Source organism: Zingiber officinale, chromosome 2B (genome assembly GCF_018446385.1).
Source record: "Zingiber officinale cultivar Zhangliang chromosome 2B, Zo_v1.1, whole genome shotgun sequence".
Taxonomy (NCBI): Eukaryota; Viridiplantae; Streptophyta; class Magnoliopsida; order Zingiberales; family Zingiberaceae; genus Zingiber; species Zingiber officinale.
The window spans coordinates 97,790,349-97,804,722 of record NC_055989.1 but is presented as its reverse complement, the minus strand read 5'-3'; the positions used below and the strand labels follow the sequence as shown (position 1 = coordinate 97,804,722).

Sequence of the window (14,374 nt, the reverse complement as noted above, 5' to 3'; positions counted from 1 at the left end):
TCGATTGGGATATGGCCATTACGCGGGTAGCGAGTTTTGGATGGTTGGGATGGCTCGGATCTCACTTGGCAATCGATTGAGAGCAAGCCCAATCGATTGGGAGCCCTAAAGGCGCAATGTATAAAGATGTGGCGAGCTTTCTTCTTAGTAGTTTACTCGAGCCTTCTTCCAGCGCATGCGGTCCTCTCCAACACTCTCCACCAGTTCTTGGAAGCTCTTGGGGACAAGTGTTGCTGCACTTCCAAGGTTTAAGAAGCGTTTTTCAACAACAAGGTCAAGCAAGGAGAGATTTTTCTTTTATATACTTGTATTTCCTTCTTGCGTGTGTTGTATCCTGTTGTGTGAGTTTGTACGAGGTTTCTCCACCTCTGGTAGTACAAAAAATGAATATTCTTCATAGTGGAGAGCGTGTCGTGTGTAGATCCTTGGATTAGTCAACTCTTCTTAATGTTGATACCAAGTAAATTCTTATGTTAGCATTGTATGTGTTACTTCGAGTTATATCTGCTATGAATCATCATCACGAAACAAGCAAAAGAAGCGCGTTGAGCTATTCACCCCCTCCTTTCTAGTTACAAATCGACCCTAACAAATCTAACACAAGATCAAACTATCTTAAACTAAATCATCTTTAATTGAAAAATCATCTCATACAACCTATAAGATTATCTTATTTGATCACTTAAAATGAGTGAGATGTTAAATAAAATTTAAAAATTATTAACCTTTTATATATGTTTACTTAGCCTAAACCCATAAGAATTAAGAAATTATTAGATAGTAGAATAGACTTGTGTTAATACCTTACTGATCTATTTGATTTCTTTTGGATCTAGCCTAGGTTATATCCTAACTACATGAACCTATAGATCTAGACTGTCTTTGTATCTTACAAATACCTAGGTTTAATATGAATGTGCATTGAGCTATGTAGATGGGCGTGAGATATTAAAATCCACCGCTAGTTCTAGATGTAGACAAGTGTATCAACGTGAATTAAGGAGTTTAAAATTAAAAATGATCACTATAATGCCTAATTCTAAATTAAACTAATTGATCATTCAGTATTAATCAAGGAAAAATGGGTTAGGATTTCTTTAAGGATAATTTATAGGTGTGTTATTAAAATAAATTATTTTTAAAAATGACTTTAATTTTTTCGGCAATTTATCAAATCATGCACTTAAATATCTTAATTGACCAAAAGACGTATGTTACTTTAATTTTTACCAAAGGGCGCATTTTTTCAAGTGCACTTCCCTTTTTATCCTTCTGACAAATTAAACCTTTTTTTTGTCGTTTTCCTTTTCTCTCTCTTCTCTTTCCTATTACCTCTTTCATCAACGAAATGTAAGATTTAGTTATTTTTTTGATAACATTTTAATACATTTAGAGAAGCTAAAATAAACAATGGATAGCATAGTTAAACTCCTTGCAACATCAGGAATCCACAGGAACTGAAATGGGTGTAATCTGAGGTCTCTAGGTCCATCAGTGGGTTTCGGTCAAAACCCACTGATGGACCTAAACTTTTCAGTTTCTATGGATTCCTGGTGTTACAAGGAGTTCAAATATGCTATCCATTGTTTATTTTGACTTTTAAAAAGGTGTTAAAATAGCAGAAGAAAAAATCAACAAAAAGGCTCCAAATCAGGCCCACGTTGGGCCTGATATGATTCCATATCAGCCTAACGTGGAGCCTTTTTGCTGATTTTTTGTTCTCCTATTTTAACACCTTATAAAAGTAAAAATAAACAATGAATAGCATAGTTAAACTCCTTGCAACATCAGGAATCCACAGGAACTGAAATGGGTGTAATCTGAGGTCTCTAGGTCCATCAGTGGGTTTCGGTCAAAACCCACTGAGGTCTCTAGGTCCATCAGTGGGTTTCGGTCAAAACCCACTGATGGACCTAGAGAGCTCCGATTGCACCCATTTCAGTTTCTATGGATTCCTGATGTTGCAAGGAGTTCAAATATGCTATCCATTGTTTATTTTGACTTTTAAAGATGTTAAAATAGCAGAAAAAAAATCAGCAAAAAGGCTCCACGTTAGGCCTGATATGGAACCATATCAGGCCCAATGTGGACCTGATATGATTTTTCCTTGAGCTTCATACAATGTAGAGAAATTAATTTGATGATAGAAAACCAAGAGTTCTATTAGTCCTATGATTTAATTATCTTTTTCTCAAGCATATTGTGCAAATTGATTCTCTGTTCCTCTGAACATTGTTTTATCAGTATATTGCAATATCTGCTAATACCTTTGCCTTAATACTGCATCATATCTTCTGTATTCTCAACATTACCCTCATGATTCACATTACAGATCATCCTTGGCTGCAGAATGCCAATAAGGCACCCAATGTAAATCTTGGTGAAACTGTTCGAGCAAGACTCCAGCAATTTTCAATGATGAATAAATTTAAAAAGAAAGCTCTTAGGGTGAGAATATTTTCTTTCATGATTTCTTTCTGTGTGAATGCTTGACATTTGTCCAACTGATTATTCCAAGACACACCTAGTATTATTATGTTCATTCTAAAACTGTGTTAATGCAGGTGATAGCTGAACACTTGTCTGTGGAGGAGATTGCCGACATAAAGGAAATGTTTGAGAATATGGATATCAACAAAAAAGGGCAGATAAATTTTGATAAGTTAAAGTATGGTTTGCGCAAGCTCGGACACCAGGTTGCTGATTCAGATGTCAAAGCATTATTGGAAGCAGTAAGTTATTGCTGAAGATGCAATCTTTTTTTTTAAAGTAAAAAAAATTGACTGTGGGTTATGGCAATCACACCATTTCCATTGGCATTACACAATTATGGGGTGACAAGGGAAAACAAACACAAAGAATTAGGCACAAATTCAAGCCACAACCCTACTAGATCCATCAAGAGTTGCTGACCAAACAAGATCCAAAGATGGACCTATCAGCAATATACTGATAAAACAATGTTCAGAGAAACAGAGAATCAATTTGCACAACATGCTTGAGAAAAAGACAATTAAATCATAGGACTAACAGAACTCTTGGTTTTCTATCATCAAATTAATTTCTCTACATTGTATGAAGCTCAAGGAAAAATCACTAACATGGACCTTTTGGTGATATTTTCTCGCATTATCAGATCCACATTGGGCCTGATATGGAACCATATCAGGCCTAACGTGGAGCCTTTTTGCTGATTTTTTCTTCTTCTATTTTAACATCTTTTAAAAGTCAAAATAAACAATGGATAGCATATTGAACTCCTTGTAACACCAGGAATCCATAGAAACTGAAATGGGTGCGGAGCTCTCTGGTCCATCGGTGGGTTTGACCAAACCCAGCTGATGGACTGCCCGATTACACCATTTCAGTCTGGATTCTAATGTTGAGGAGTTTAACTATGCTATTCATTATTTGACTTTTATAAGGTGTTAAAATAGGAGAAAAAAATCAGCAAAAACTCGCTAGGCTGATATGGAATCATATCGAGCCCACGTTGGGCACGATTTGGAGCTTTTGTTGATTTTTTCTTCTGCTATTTTAACACCTTTTAAAAGTCAAAATAAACAATGGATAGCATATTTGAACTCCTTGTAACACCAGGAATCCATAGAAGCTGAAATGGGTGCAATCGGAGTTCTCAGGTCCACGGTGGGTTTGCTTGGGCGCAGGCTCTGGATTACATCTGCATTTCGCCTAATTTACGATGAGTGAGTTTAACTATGCTATTCATGTTTATTTTACTTTATAAGGTGTTAAAATAGGAGAACAAAAATCGGTAAAAGGCTCACGTTAGGCTCGATATGGATCATATCGCCCACGCGCGAGATGGCCATCGTGCCCAAACTTTGCTTTGAGCCTTTTTGATTTTTTCTTCGCTATTTTAACACCTTTTAAAAGTCAAAATAAACAATGGATAGCGTATTTGAACTCCTTGCAGAATTGAAATGGGTGCGATCGGAGCTCTGCAGGTCGTCGGTGGGTTTTGACCAAACCCAATGGACCACACCCCATTTCGTTTCGTGAATGTCTGATGAGGAGTTTAACTATGCTATCCATTGTTTATTTTAGCTTCTCTAAATGTATTAAAATGTTATCAAAAAATAACTAAATCTTACATTTCGTTGATGAAAGAGGTAATAGGAAAGAGAAGAGAGAGAAAAGGAAAACGACAAAAAAAAAGGTTTAATTTGTCATAAGGATAAAAAGGGAAGTGCACTTGAAAAAATACGCCCTTTGGTAAAAACTAAAGTAACATACGCCTTTTGATCAATTAAGATATTTAAGTGCGTGATTTAATAAATTACCGTAATTTTTTTAAAAAAATAATTTCTAATCAATCGAACATAGTGGTTCAATCGACTATAAAAAAATCTTAAAGAAACGGTCAAAATTTAACTATCCCAAAGTTAACCGATATGACCAGTCAATTGATCACGACACGACTAGTCAACTGATCAATCCAGCGCTATAAAATTAGCACCAAGGGAAGGTCCCCTCGGCTTGTGTAAATCCAAGCTCATTTTGACTTAACCCCCGGCTCGTCTTGACTTGGAGTTTCATCAACTTGATTGTTGACTTGACCATTGACGGTATCTCCGCCGCATCCGGGAGGGAGAGAGTAAGAATGTGAAAGAGGAATGCGAGGAGGAGAAGACGATCGGCAGCAAGCAGGTAAATTATTTCATTTCATTTCATTTGGTATGTGCATTCGAGCAAACAATCCAATTTCCCAATCCAAACGTAACGCTCACTGTATCTGAAAATAGGAATCTAAGTGTAGATACGCTCGATTTGGATCACCGATCGACGCCCTCAATCTTGTCCTCCACCTCAGCGTAGAGCTGGCGCAGGCGTTCCAGGTTCTCCTCCGACGTCTCCCAGTAGCCGCGGCCGTTGGCCTCAAGGAAGGTCTGCACCAGCTTCCGGAAGGAGTTGGGGTTGGTCTGAATCAGCCGCTGCCGCATCGCCTCGTCGTCGATGAAGGTGGAGTTGGCTTCCTCGTACACCCAATTGTCCACCTGCCCCGACGTGGCGCTCCAACCCACGGTGTTGGTCAGCCGCTTCTCGATCTCCCGCACCCCTTCGTAGCCGCTGGACATCATCCCCTCGTACCATTTCGGGTTCAGCAGTTTCGTCCGCGCGTCCAGCCGCACCGTCTCCGACAGCGTCCGCACCTGCGCGTTCGCCGTCGTCGTGTCCGCGATGTACGCGCTCGGCTTCTTCCCGTCCCGCCGCAGCGACTGCACCAGGTTCGTCGGGTCCGAGTCGAAGTAGTGGCTCACGTCCGTCAGCGAGATCTCCGAGGAGTCCAGGTTCTGGAATGTCGCGTCCGCCGTGCTCAGCGCCATCTCGAACGCCTTCCGCTTCTCCGTCATCCCCGCCCCCGGCGCGTCGCAGTCGAAAGCGAAAGACTTGCGGCTCAGGTACATGTCCTGCAGCTGCTTCTCGTCGTTCCACGACGAGTTCTCCACCGCCAGGTTCACGTTGGAGGAGTACGACCCGGACGCGTTAGAGAACACCCTCGTCGCCGCCTCGCGCACCGCCACGCCGAGCTCCGCCGCCTGCTTCAGCGCGTGCTTCCTCACGTAGTTCTGCTCCTCCGGCTCCTCCAACTCCGCCACCATCTTCACCGCTCGATCTAGCAGATTCATCTGCACGCAGCCACATCCGAGTGCATATTTGGTACAAGCTAAGCCACATCTAATCGAGCACAATTCATCCTTTCGAATTCGATTCTGTTATTTACCTGGTTGATGAAGAGGTCGCGGAAGACACCGGAGCAATTGACGACGACGTCGACCCTAGGCCGCCCAAGCTCTTCCAAGCTGACGGGCTCCACTCGGTTCACGCGGCCGAAGGTGTCGGCCACCGGCCGCACGCCGATCATCCAGAGCACCTGACCCAGTGATTCACCGTACGTCTTGATGTTGTCGGTGCCCCACAGCACGAGCGCGACGGTCTCGGGATACTTCCCTCCGTTGTCCGCTTTCTGCCGCTCCAGCAGCCGATCGACCACCACCTTGGCGCTCTCCATCGCTGCGGCCGTCGGAATTGCCTGCGGGTCCAGCGCGTGGATGTTCTTCCCGGTGGGCAGCACTTTGGGGTTCCTGATAGGGTCGCCGCCGGGCCCGGGCTCCACGTAGCTGCCTTTCAGCGCCTGCTTCAGACTACCGAGCTCGTTGTCCGCCACCACCAGCTTCAAACAGACTCCCAAGTACTCGAACAGGGTCCTCAGTTTCTCCCTGTCCGCCCTAATGAACTTGGTCTTGGACAGGTACTGCACCCAGGGTTCCACCAACCCAAACCCGAGCATCGAGGTCAGCTTCTCCGCCACGTCCACCACCTGCCCTTTCTTGTTCGTCGTGCGGTCCACGAAGGCCGAGATGGCGCCGCGCGACGCCTCTGTTATCTGCTGGAGGAGCTCGACGTCGGCCAGTATCCCCTTGTCGTTTCCCCTGTACAGGTCTTCGATGTTCTTTCCCACGCTCTCGGCCAGTGTGCCGGGAAGTGAGTAAATGCCGTCCTCGGGGCGATCGAGCGCCGCAATGTTCACCAGCGTGGCCACTGCCTCCATCGCCGAGGGAGGCTCTCCGATCACATGGAGTCCGCACGGCAAAAGTCGAGACTCGATTTCCATGATCTTGGAGTAGACCTTGCCGACCACGAGGTCCCTCTCATTGGGAGAGAGCTCCTCGCCTTCCTCCGGCAGAAGCACATCCTTGTCGAGGTTGCATTGCCTGGCGGTGCTGATGATGGAGCTCACAATCTGCGGGCCGCGACCGGTGTCCTTCAGCGACTGGTAGGAGGAGATGAGTTCAGCGAGCTGCTTGAGCCCCTTGTAGAGCCCGGCGTTCTCTGCTGGCGGCGTCAGGTAGCTGATGGTGTTGGCGTAGCTCCGGCGCTTGGCGATGGTGGCCTCGGAAGGGTTGTTGGCGGCGTAGTAGTAGATGTTGGGGATGTTGCCGATGAGGCTGTCGGGGTAGCAGACGTCGCTCATGCCGACCTGCTTCCCGGGCATGAACTCGAGCGAGCCGTGCGTGCCGAAGTGGAGCACGGCGTCCGCCTTGAATATCTTCTCCACGAAGGTGTAGTAGGCGGCGAAGCCGTGGTGGGGGCTCGCCGACTTGGAGAAGAGCAGTCGCATGGGGTCGCCCTCGTAGCCAAACGTGGGCTGAACGCCGATGAAGACGTTGCCGTACTGCTTGCCATAGACCAGAAGGTGCTCGCCGTCGGAGTTGAGGTTGCCGGGGGGCTTGCCCCAGCTCTCCTCCAGCAGAGAGGCGTAGGGAGTGAGAGCCAGGTACTCGCGGACGGTCATCTTGTGGGCTACGTTCAGGTTGGGGCTGCTGAACTTGGCCTCCTTGTCGTGGATGACGTCCTCGATAAGGGCTTCCGGGGTGTCGGGAAGGCCATCGACATTGTAGCCATCTCTCTTGAGATCTCTGAGGACAGAGTAGATGGAGGAGAAGACATTGAGATAAGCTGCTGTTCCTACATTCCCCTTGTCCGGTGGGAAGCTGAACACTGTGATTGCCACTCTCTTCTCCTCCTGTTTCACATAAATGCAATGCGTCTATAAGCTAATCGATCGTCGTTGGAGGACGACGACGACGATACAAGATTTTGAAAGAAACAAACCTTAGATTTCCTCTTCAGCTCTGCCCATCGAATGGCCCTCGTGCATAGCTGCTCCACTCTCTTATGCAGTGCATGCGATTTGCCTGAGGCCAGCAGAGAAACATAGAACAAGCATTAGGAAAGGAATCGCCACAAAACAAAGGAACAGGGCATGTCTGACCTGTTCTTGCATCCCGGCCGGAGAAGACAATCGGTTCCATCCCACCGTCAAGCTCCGGAAGGGCCACCTGCAGAGCGACCTGGATCGGATGCAAACCCAACGTGCTGTTGAGCCACTCCTCGGTGGTCTGAAACACCAGCGGCAGCGCCACAATGTAAGGCACATCGAGCTTCCTCAACGACTCGATCGCCCTCGGATGGTCTTGCCTCGCCGGGCCACCCACGAGCGCAAACCCGGTGAGCGACACCACGGCATGGACGAATGGCCTCCCCGTGATCGGGTCGATCAAGTACCTCTCGACTGGTCCCGAGAAGTCAAGCCCGCCCGCGAAGATGGGGATTACTTTAGCGCCGCGAGCCTCGAGCTCCATGATCACCGCGACGTAGTGTCCGTCGTCGCCGGTGACAATGTGGCTCCTCTGCAGGACCAGCCCGATGATGGGGGCGTTGGGTTCCTTGAGCCTCTCCGTGGCGTCTCGCCGGGTGCCGTACCAGTTGAGGTACTCCTTGACGTCGTCGAACATGCGGGGGGCGAGCGGATGCCAGATGCCACTGTCGAGGAAGAGGACGGGTTCGGCGTACTCGATTTTAGCGGCCTTGAGTGCGGGGACGTAGGAACCGGCGATCATCTTGAGGAAGTTCTGGAGGTTGTCCGGGGAGCCGCCAAGCCAGAACTGGAGGGAGAGGATGTAGAGGCGGGCGTCCTGGGCCTTGTCGCTCGGCAGGTACTTGAGCACCTTGGGGAGGGTGCGCACCAGCTTTAGCATACTGTCGGCGAAGCCGGCGGACTGCTTCTTGTTGCGCTTGAAGAGCTGAAAGAAGGGGCTCTTGGACTGCCCCAATTGGGACATGCTAAAAGTGCCGAGTTTGTTGAGTCGCATCACCTCCGGCATCGAGGGGAAGACCAGCACGGCGTCCATCCGCTCTCTTTGCTGCTCCACCGCCGCCTTCACCTTCAGCGCCAGCTCCTCCACGAAGATGAGCGAGCCGATGAAGACGTTGGCGTCGGCCAGGTCGTCGCAGAAGGTGCGGTACGTCTCCTCGTCCCGCAGCTCCTCGACCAAGTAGCCCACGACCTCGAAGGCTGCGTGCCGACGAGCGGCGTTGAGGGCTAGCACGGCGGCGGAGAGCGAGGACTGGTACTGCGCCTCGAGGACGACGTAGACGACCTTGACGCGGGGGAGGCCGCCGGAGGGATCAGGGACGATGCGCCGGACCTCTGGCTTGGTCTGCGTGAAGAGGCCGTTGCCGACGGCGGCGCAGGTCACGCCGCCGCGGCGCACGCTGCGGAGGAGAGTCCTCCGGGGGACGAAGGAGTGGAGGAAGAAGCTCCTGCGAGCGAGCACATCGGATTTGGTGATGGGATTGGGCAGCTGGGTCGTGGCGAAGGAAGTTGTAACCAGCGACGACATCAAGCTACTGCGATTAATCTCGCCGCAATTCTCGCTGCTGCTCTTCAACTCTTAATTTGTCGTCGCCGTTGTTGCAATCGTCGGAAGCGTTGGGTTTCCCTCTACTTCTTGTTGTTGGCTTCGTCTTCGTCCCCAAGTGAGACTGAGCGAGAGTCTGCGAAAGGAGGAAGATCAATTATAATAATGCTACTGGTGATCAGGCAGAGGAGTGAAGGGGCTGGCGAAGGGGCGCTGGTGGTCGACCCAGGGACACGTGGCGGCGACAGGAACAGAAAGAGGTCGCGGTGGGTTTAGTGGCGAGAAGAGGCGTTTTGTGGGGCGGCACGGATTGCGATCCCTTCCGCGTGGCTTCTGATTGGCCAGTTGGGATTCCCTGTGCTGTCTCAGGATAACAGAACAGAGCCAGTTTTTTTTTTTTAAACAAATATCATCCATTATTTACGTTTTCCTTAGAGGAGCACTCCTTGAGTCCTTTTTAAGTTATCTGTTCGAAATATTCTTAATCATTCGTTACGTGAAAGCTCATGGTAAACGTTAACGTATAATTTTTAGGGCTTGTTTGGTTCAAATTATTGTGTATAATAATCACATAACTAAGATTATAAAAAATACAATATAACTTTAGTGTTGTTTGGTTCAATCAAAATATACTATAATTTAATTTAACATTTACTATATTATCCTTAGTTGAATTTGATATTCAATTAATTTTTAAAAATAAATCAAATTAAATTAATAATATTAATAAATAATAAGTTGATAAAATATGTAATAAATAAATAATTGATTTAAATTTTTTTAAAATTTAATATATATATATATATATATATATATAATTAAAATTAAATTAAATATTTGATTAAAAATTTTAATTCTTTCTCGTGTATATATATATATATATATATATATATATATATATATATATATATATATATATATATATATATATATATATATATACGTGCGGACCGCTGCAGACATGTTTCCTGATCGGTCTCTGGACCGATCAAGGAATCTCCTGATCGATCTGGTGACCGATCAGGAACCTCCGTGAACCGCCAATCAGGAATCATCGGCTCCTCCCCTGCGACCTGCCGGCGCCTCCTCCGTGAACCGCCGACACCGTCTGCCTTGTGCTACTGCTCCCTCCGCAGGCGTGTTTCCTCCTTCGCACACCGTTGCCACCGTCTCCCTCTGCCGTCTGCACCTTGGGTCGCTGCTCCCTCCGCAGGCATGCTTCCTCCTTCGTGCACCGCTGACAATGTATCTTCCGCCGTCTGCCTGGGGCCACTCGCAGGCGTGCTTCCTCTTCCGTAGGTGTGCTTCCTCTTCCGCTGTCTGCCTGGGGCCACTCCGCAGGCATGCTTCCTCCTTCGCGCACCGCTGACAACGTATCTTCCGCCGTCTACCTGGGGACACCATTGATCAAGAAGGAAACGGTGCTCCCAATCGCAGCTGTGGCGACGTCTAGACGAGCAAAGCAAATGGCAAATGTGCTCCCAATCGCAGCTGTGGCGACGTCGAGACAAAACCTTTGCTTTGTGATTCGAAGGGTAATTTTGGAAAAAAAATATTGATAACCCCGGAATCGTAGAAAACCTAAGATTTTCAAGGGTTTGTGATTCCTGGTTCTATTCCCTAATTGCTGATGTGGCGGAAATGTTGTATCACCAGGAATCACCAATTACTTAAACCAAACAAGGTTATCGTTGATAACCAACTAAGGTTATCAGCGATAACCCTGAACCAAACACGCCCTTAGAACGTATTGAAACTAATAATTAATTTTTACAAAATATTATCACATTATTTGACCCTATAAAAATTAGATTGCTTATTTTTATCATTATAGACGCAGTTGCTAATTTTTACAATGATAATTTTATATTATTTTAATTTTAAAATTTTTAGTAATAGTTATTAAAATAATATTTCAACGAATAAATAAATCACACGATAAGAATTCTATAGCACTCATTTCATTTCAATTGAGCATAATTTAAGAGCGTGTATAAATTAACATCTAACTTTTAGACCGTATAGCAACTTTCATATTCTAGTTTCTAAAACTTATAGAAGCTAACCGATAATTTCTACCCTTTCATAGAATTCATGAGTAGTTTTAAGATATGGAGCATTCTTTTTTTTTTTAAGGGCGCTCATTTAATTTTATTTTAGAAATTTCTACCCTTTCATAGAATTCATGAGTAGTTTTAAGATATGGAGAATTCTTTTTTTTAAGGGCGCTCATTTAATTTTATTTTAGAAAAACGGCGATGATATTATGTTTCTATTAATTTAGGATGCTCTTTTAATTTTTAATTTTTGTCCTGTTATTTTTAGCAATTTGGTTTCTTTCTTTTCGATTCAGTTTTGACAGATAGATGCGTTACCTTTCGATGAACGGTTTTGCATATCACTCGTGGAAGTGGCCGGGTTAAGTGCCAATGAGCCACTTGTCACGGTTCAGGTCCACCTTAATTAACAGCACCGTAGGATGCTGGGGCTAAGGCCACTCTAGACCGTACTCTACTTGATCTCCCGCTTAAGGTCAAGCTCAAACTCAAGTCTAAGTTAATTAGTGTGGATGATTAACGTATGATATTTTTAGTATAATAGTCAGAAGTCGAATTTCATAAGAACTTAGATTTAGAATTTACCTCACCATACTGTGTAGAATCGAAAAGACATTGGGAGTTGAATAGTATTCGTCGAAAAATCACGATTTAAAATTAAATTATGCAATGGAAAATGAAAGTAAAAAGACAATGCTAACACAAGTTAATTTTATTTGGTTAAGAGTCTTCGACTACTCCTACTCTAAGGCTCGCACTTATCGAATACTTTCATTGGGCAATCCACTAATAGTTCGAATGGTTATAAATTGAGTACAGGAACTATATATTAAAATTACCGATAACAAAGAAAGTAAGAAAGTCTTGATCGCTGATTGTCGGAGGAGCGTCACAACGTCGCAACGTCGTAGGAGCTTTTTCAGAGCACCGAGCAAGAGTGAAAGTCGTAGTTGTTCTTGTTTTGAAGCTCCTGGTTGAAGGCCTTTAAATAGGTCCATTCTAGGCACTTGGAACCCCTCCGAGCACCTGGACCATGTGGCTCAGCTAATCGACCCGCTCCACATCAGCTTGTGGATGATTTTTTGGGTCCGGGCACCTGGATCGACTTCGGGCGTCTGGACCGCCTAGGTGCCCCCGGCACCTGCCTGGGCGCGACTGCTCCGAGCGCCTGGACTCCTTTTCTTTAGCAGTTTCCTCCCTGCAAGAAAAGGTTATTCCAGGCAATAGAAAAAATATTTTTCCTACAAAATAGAATTAGCACAACATAATAAAATATGGGTAGTAATTAGTTAAACTAAGTGTGCAGAAAAGTATAAGTGATCCTAGGCAAAGGAAAGTCTTAGTTGAGGCTAGGCAAGTGGAAAGTTCTAGCTGTAGTTAGGCGACGAAGTCCTGGTCCAGGAGACTAGATAAAGTCTTAGCGGGTCGAGGATGTTAGACGAAATCCTACAGTCAAGGACGCTAGGTGAAAGTCTTGAGGGTCACAGACACCAGGCGGAAGACTGGATGAGTCGGTGATCGGATGTCCAGCATAAAGTCTTGATATCTTGGAAGTTGAGCAAAAGTCCAGACAGTCTAGAAGACTAATTTAGCAAAAGATAATCTCTCCTGAGAGGAGTAGGTGAGGACGCGTTCCCCGAATAGGGAATAGTAGGCATCGATCCGACCTAGAGTTTCAGCGAAATTCAAAGTCAGGATTGGACAATCCGAAGGCTGTCAAAACTTATTATGCTTTATATATTATCGTCTGGCCTAACTTTATTTTGTAGGAAGAAGAGGTTGCAAATAAGTTGGTCCGGGCGCCCGGGCAAGCTTCGTAGCGCCAGGGGTGGGTGCATGGCCAGGCACCCGGGCAGTCAGGGCACCCTGAGTTGCTCCAGACACCCGAACCAAAACTCATCGACACACTGAGTTGGAGTGCGATGACTAGCCGATCCATGTCAGCGGTCCAGGGTCCCGGAGGAGGTCCAAGCACCCAGACGTAAATAAACTTCGACGATGAAGTTTCAACAAGAGCTCGCCATGTCATCATAGTCCAAGCACCTGGGAAGGGATCCAGGCGCCCGGACGGGGCTATAAAAAGAGGCTTCAATGAGTAGCTTGTATACATCAATTCAAAGAAGTTTCTCTCCTGCGCACTGCTCAGAAAACGCTTCTATGATGCCCAAACACTAGTTCGACAACCGAAGGCTCAATTCTTCAAATCTCTAAATTGTGAGTACATTTAAATTATTGCAGTTCTTCAAAACTTGTAAATCTCTACTTGTACTCTTTCAAACTAATAGTGATTTCCCATCGAAAGCACTCAACGAGTGTGAGGTTTGGAGTAAGAGTCGTCACAGGCTCCTAACCAAATAAAACTTAGGTGTGTTAGCGTGTTGTTTGTTTTTTTTACTTTCCATTTTCCGCTACGTGTTTTAACTGATCGAACACTTTCCAAAAAACATAAAAGTCACGAGCGCTATTCACCTGCTCTAGTTCTTTCGATTCTACAATTTGTATCAGATCATGGTCGCTTTGAATCGGTGAAACCACCATTCAAGTATTTTTTTCATAGTATTTTTTGAAATTTTCGGAGTTGATTGGAATCGATGCTAACACTCCTTCTAATCAATTTTCCATAATTGAGTTTATCATTTCTCAAAATTGATGTAACACCACTCGAGTTCTTAGTTTTTCTTTATCACGCACTACTAATTCAAAACCTAGTCTTGGAACATTCGCCGTTCTTTTTCTGTGTGCGAGATTTTTTCTATCAATAGCCCACCAAGAAGGCTATAGTACCATTCACCCGCCTCTTTTCTCCGGTGAGGACTTCGATTACTAGAAAGGTCAGATGGAGTACCACTTGAAGATGCAAGTCGAAATTATTGGTACCCCAAGGTAGTTTTATTGTGATCAACCAAGTCAGGTTAGGTCCTTTGTGTTTAACCATGTGTCTAAGTGTGCAGAAACATAGGAGCACAAGACGTTGAGCAAAAGACGTAGCTAGCGAAAAGGACGGCACGAGAGAGAGCCGACGGGCTCGGTGTGTCTGAGGGGATGAGGTGCCGTGGAAGAGTACACAGGCAGATGAGAAGGAGGTGCGCA

The 14,374-nt window shown here is 45.6% G+C and overlaps 1 protein-coding gene and 1 long non-coding RNA gene across 2 annotated transcripts; one reads left to right on the top strand and one right to left on the bottom strand.

Moving 5' to 3' along the window:
- Positions 1 to 2,333: 2,333 nt before the first annotated feature.
- LOC122049322 lies at positions 2,334 to 2,660 on the top strand. Its single transcript, XR_006130927.1, has 2 exons — positions 2,334 to 2,448; positions 2,565 to 2,660. It is a non-coding gene; the product is annotated as an uncharacterized LOC122049322 (long non-coding RNA).
- A 1,999-nt stretch (positions 2,661 to 4,659) lies between these two features.
- LOC122046471 (magnesium-chelatase subunit ChlH, chloroplastic-like) lies at positions 4,660 to 9,399 on the bottom strand. Its single transcript, XM_042607186.1, has 4 exons — positions 7,799 to 9,399; positions 7,639 to 7,721; positions 5,747 to 7,549; positions 4,660 to 5,651 (listed from the first exon to the last, which is right to left on the bottom strand). Exons 1-4 carry the CDS (start codon positions 9,207 to 9,209, stop codon positions 4,797 to 4,799), a joined length of 4,152 nt encoding a protein of 1,383 aa, XP_042463120.1. The 5' UTR covers positions 9,210 to 9,399; the 3' UTR covers positions 4,660 to 4,796.
- Positions 9,400 to 14,374: the final 4,975 nt, after the last annotated feature.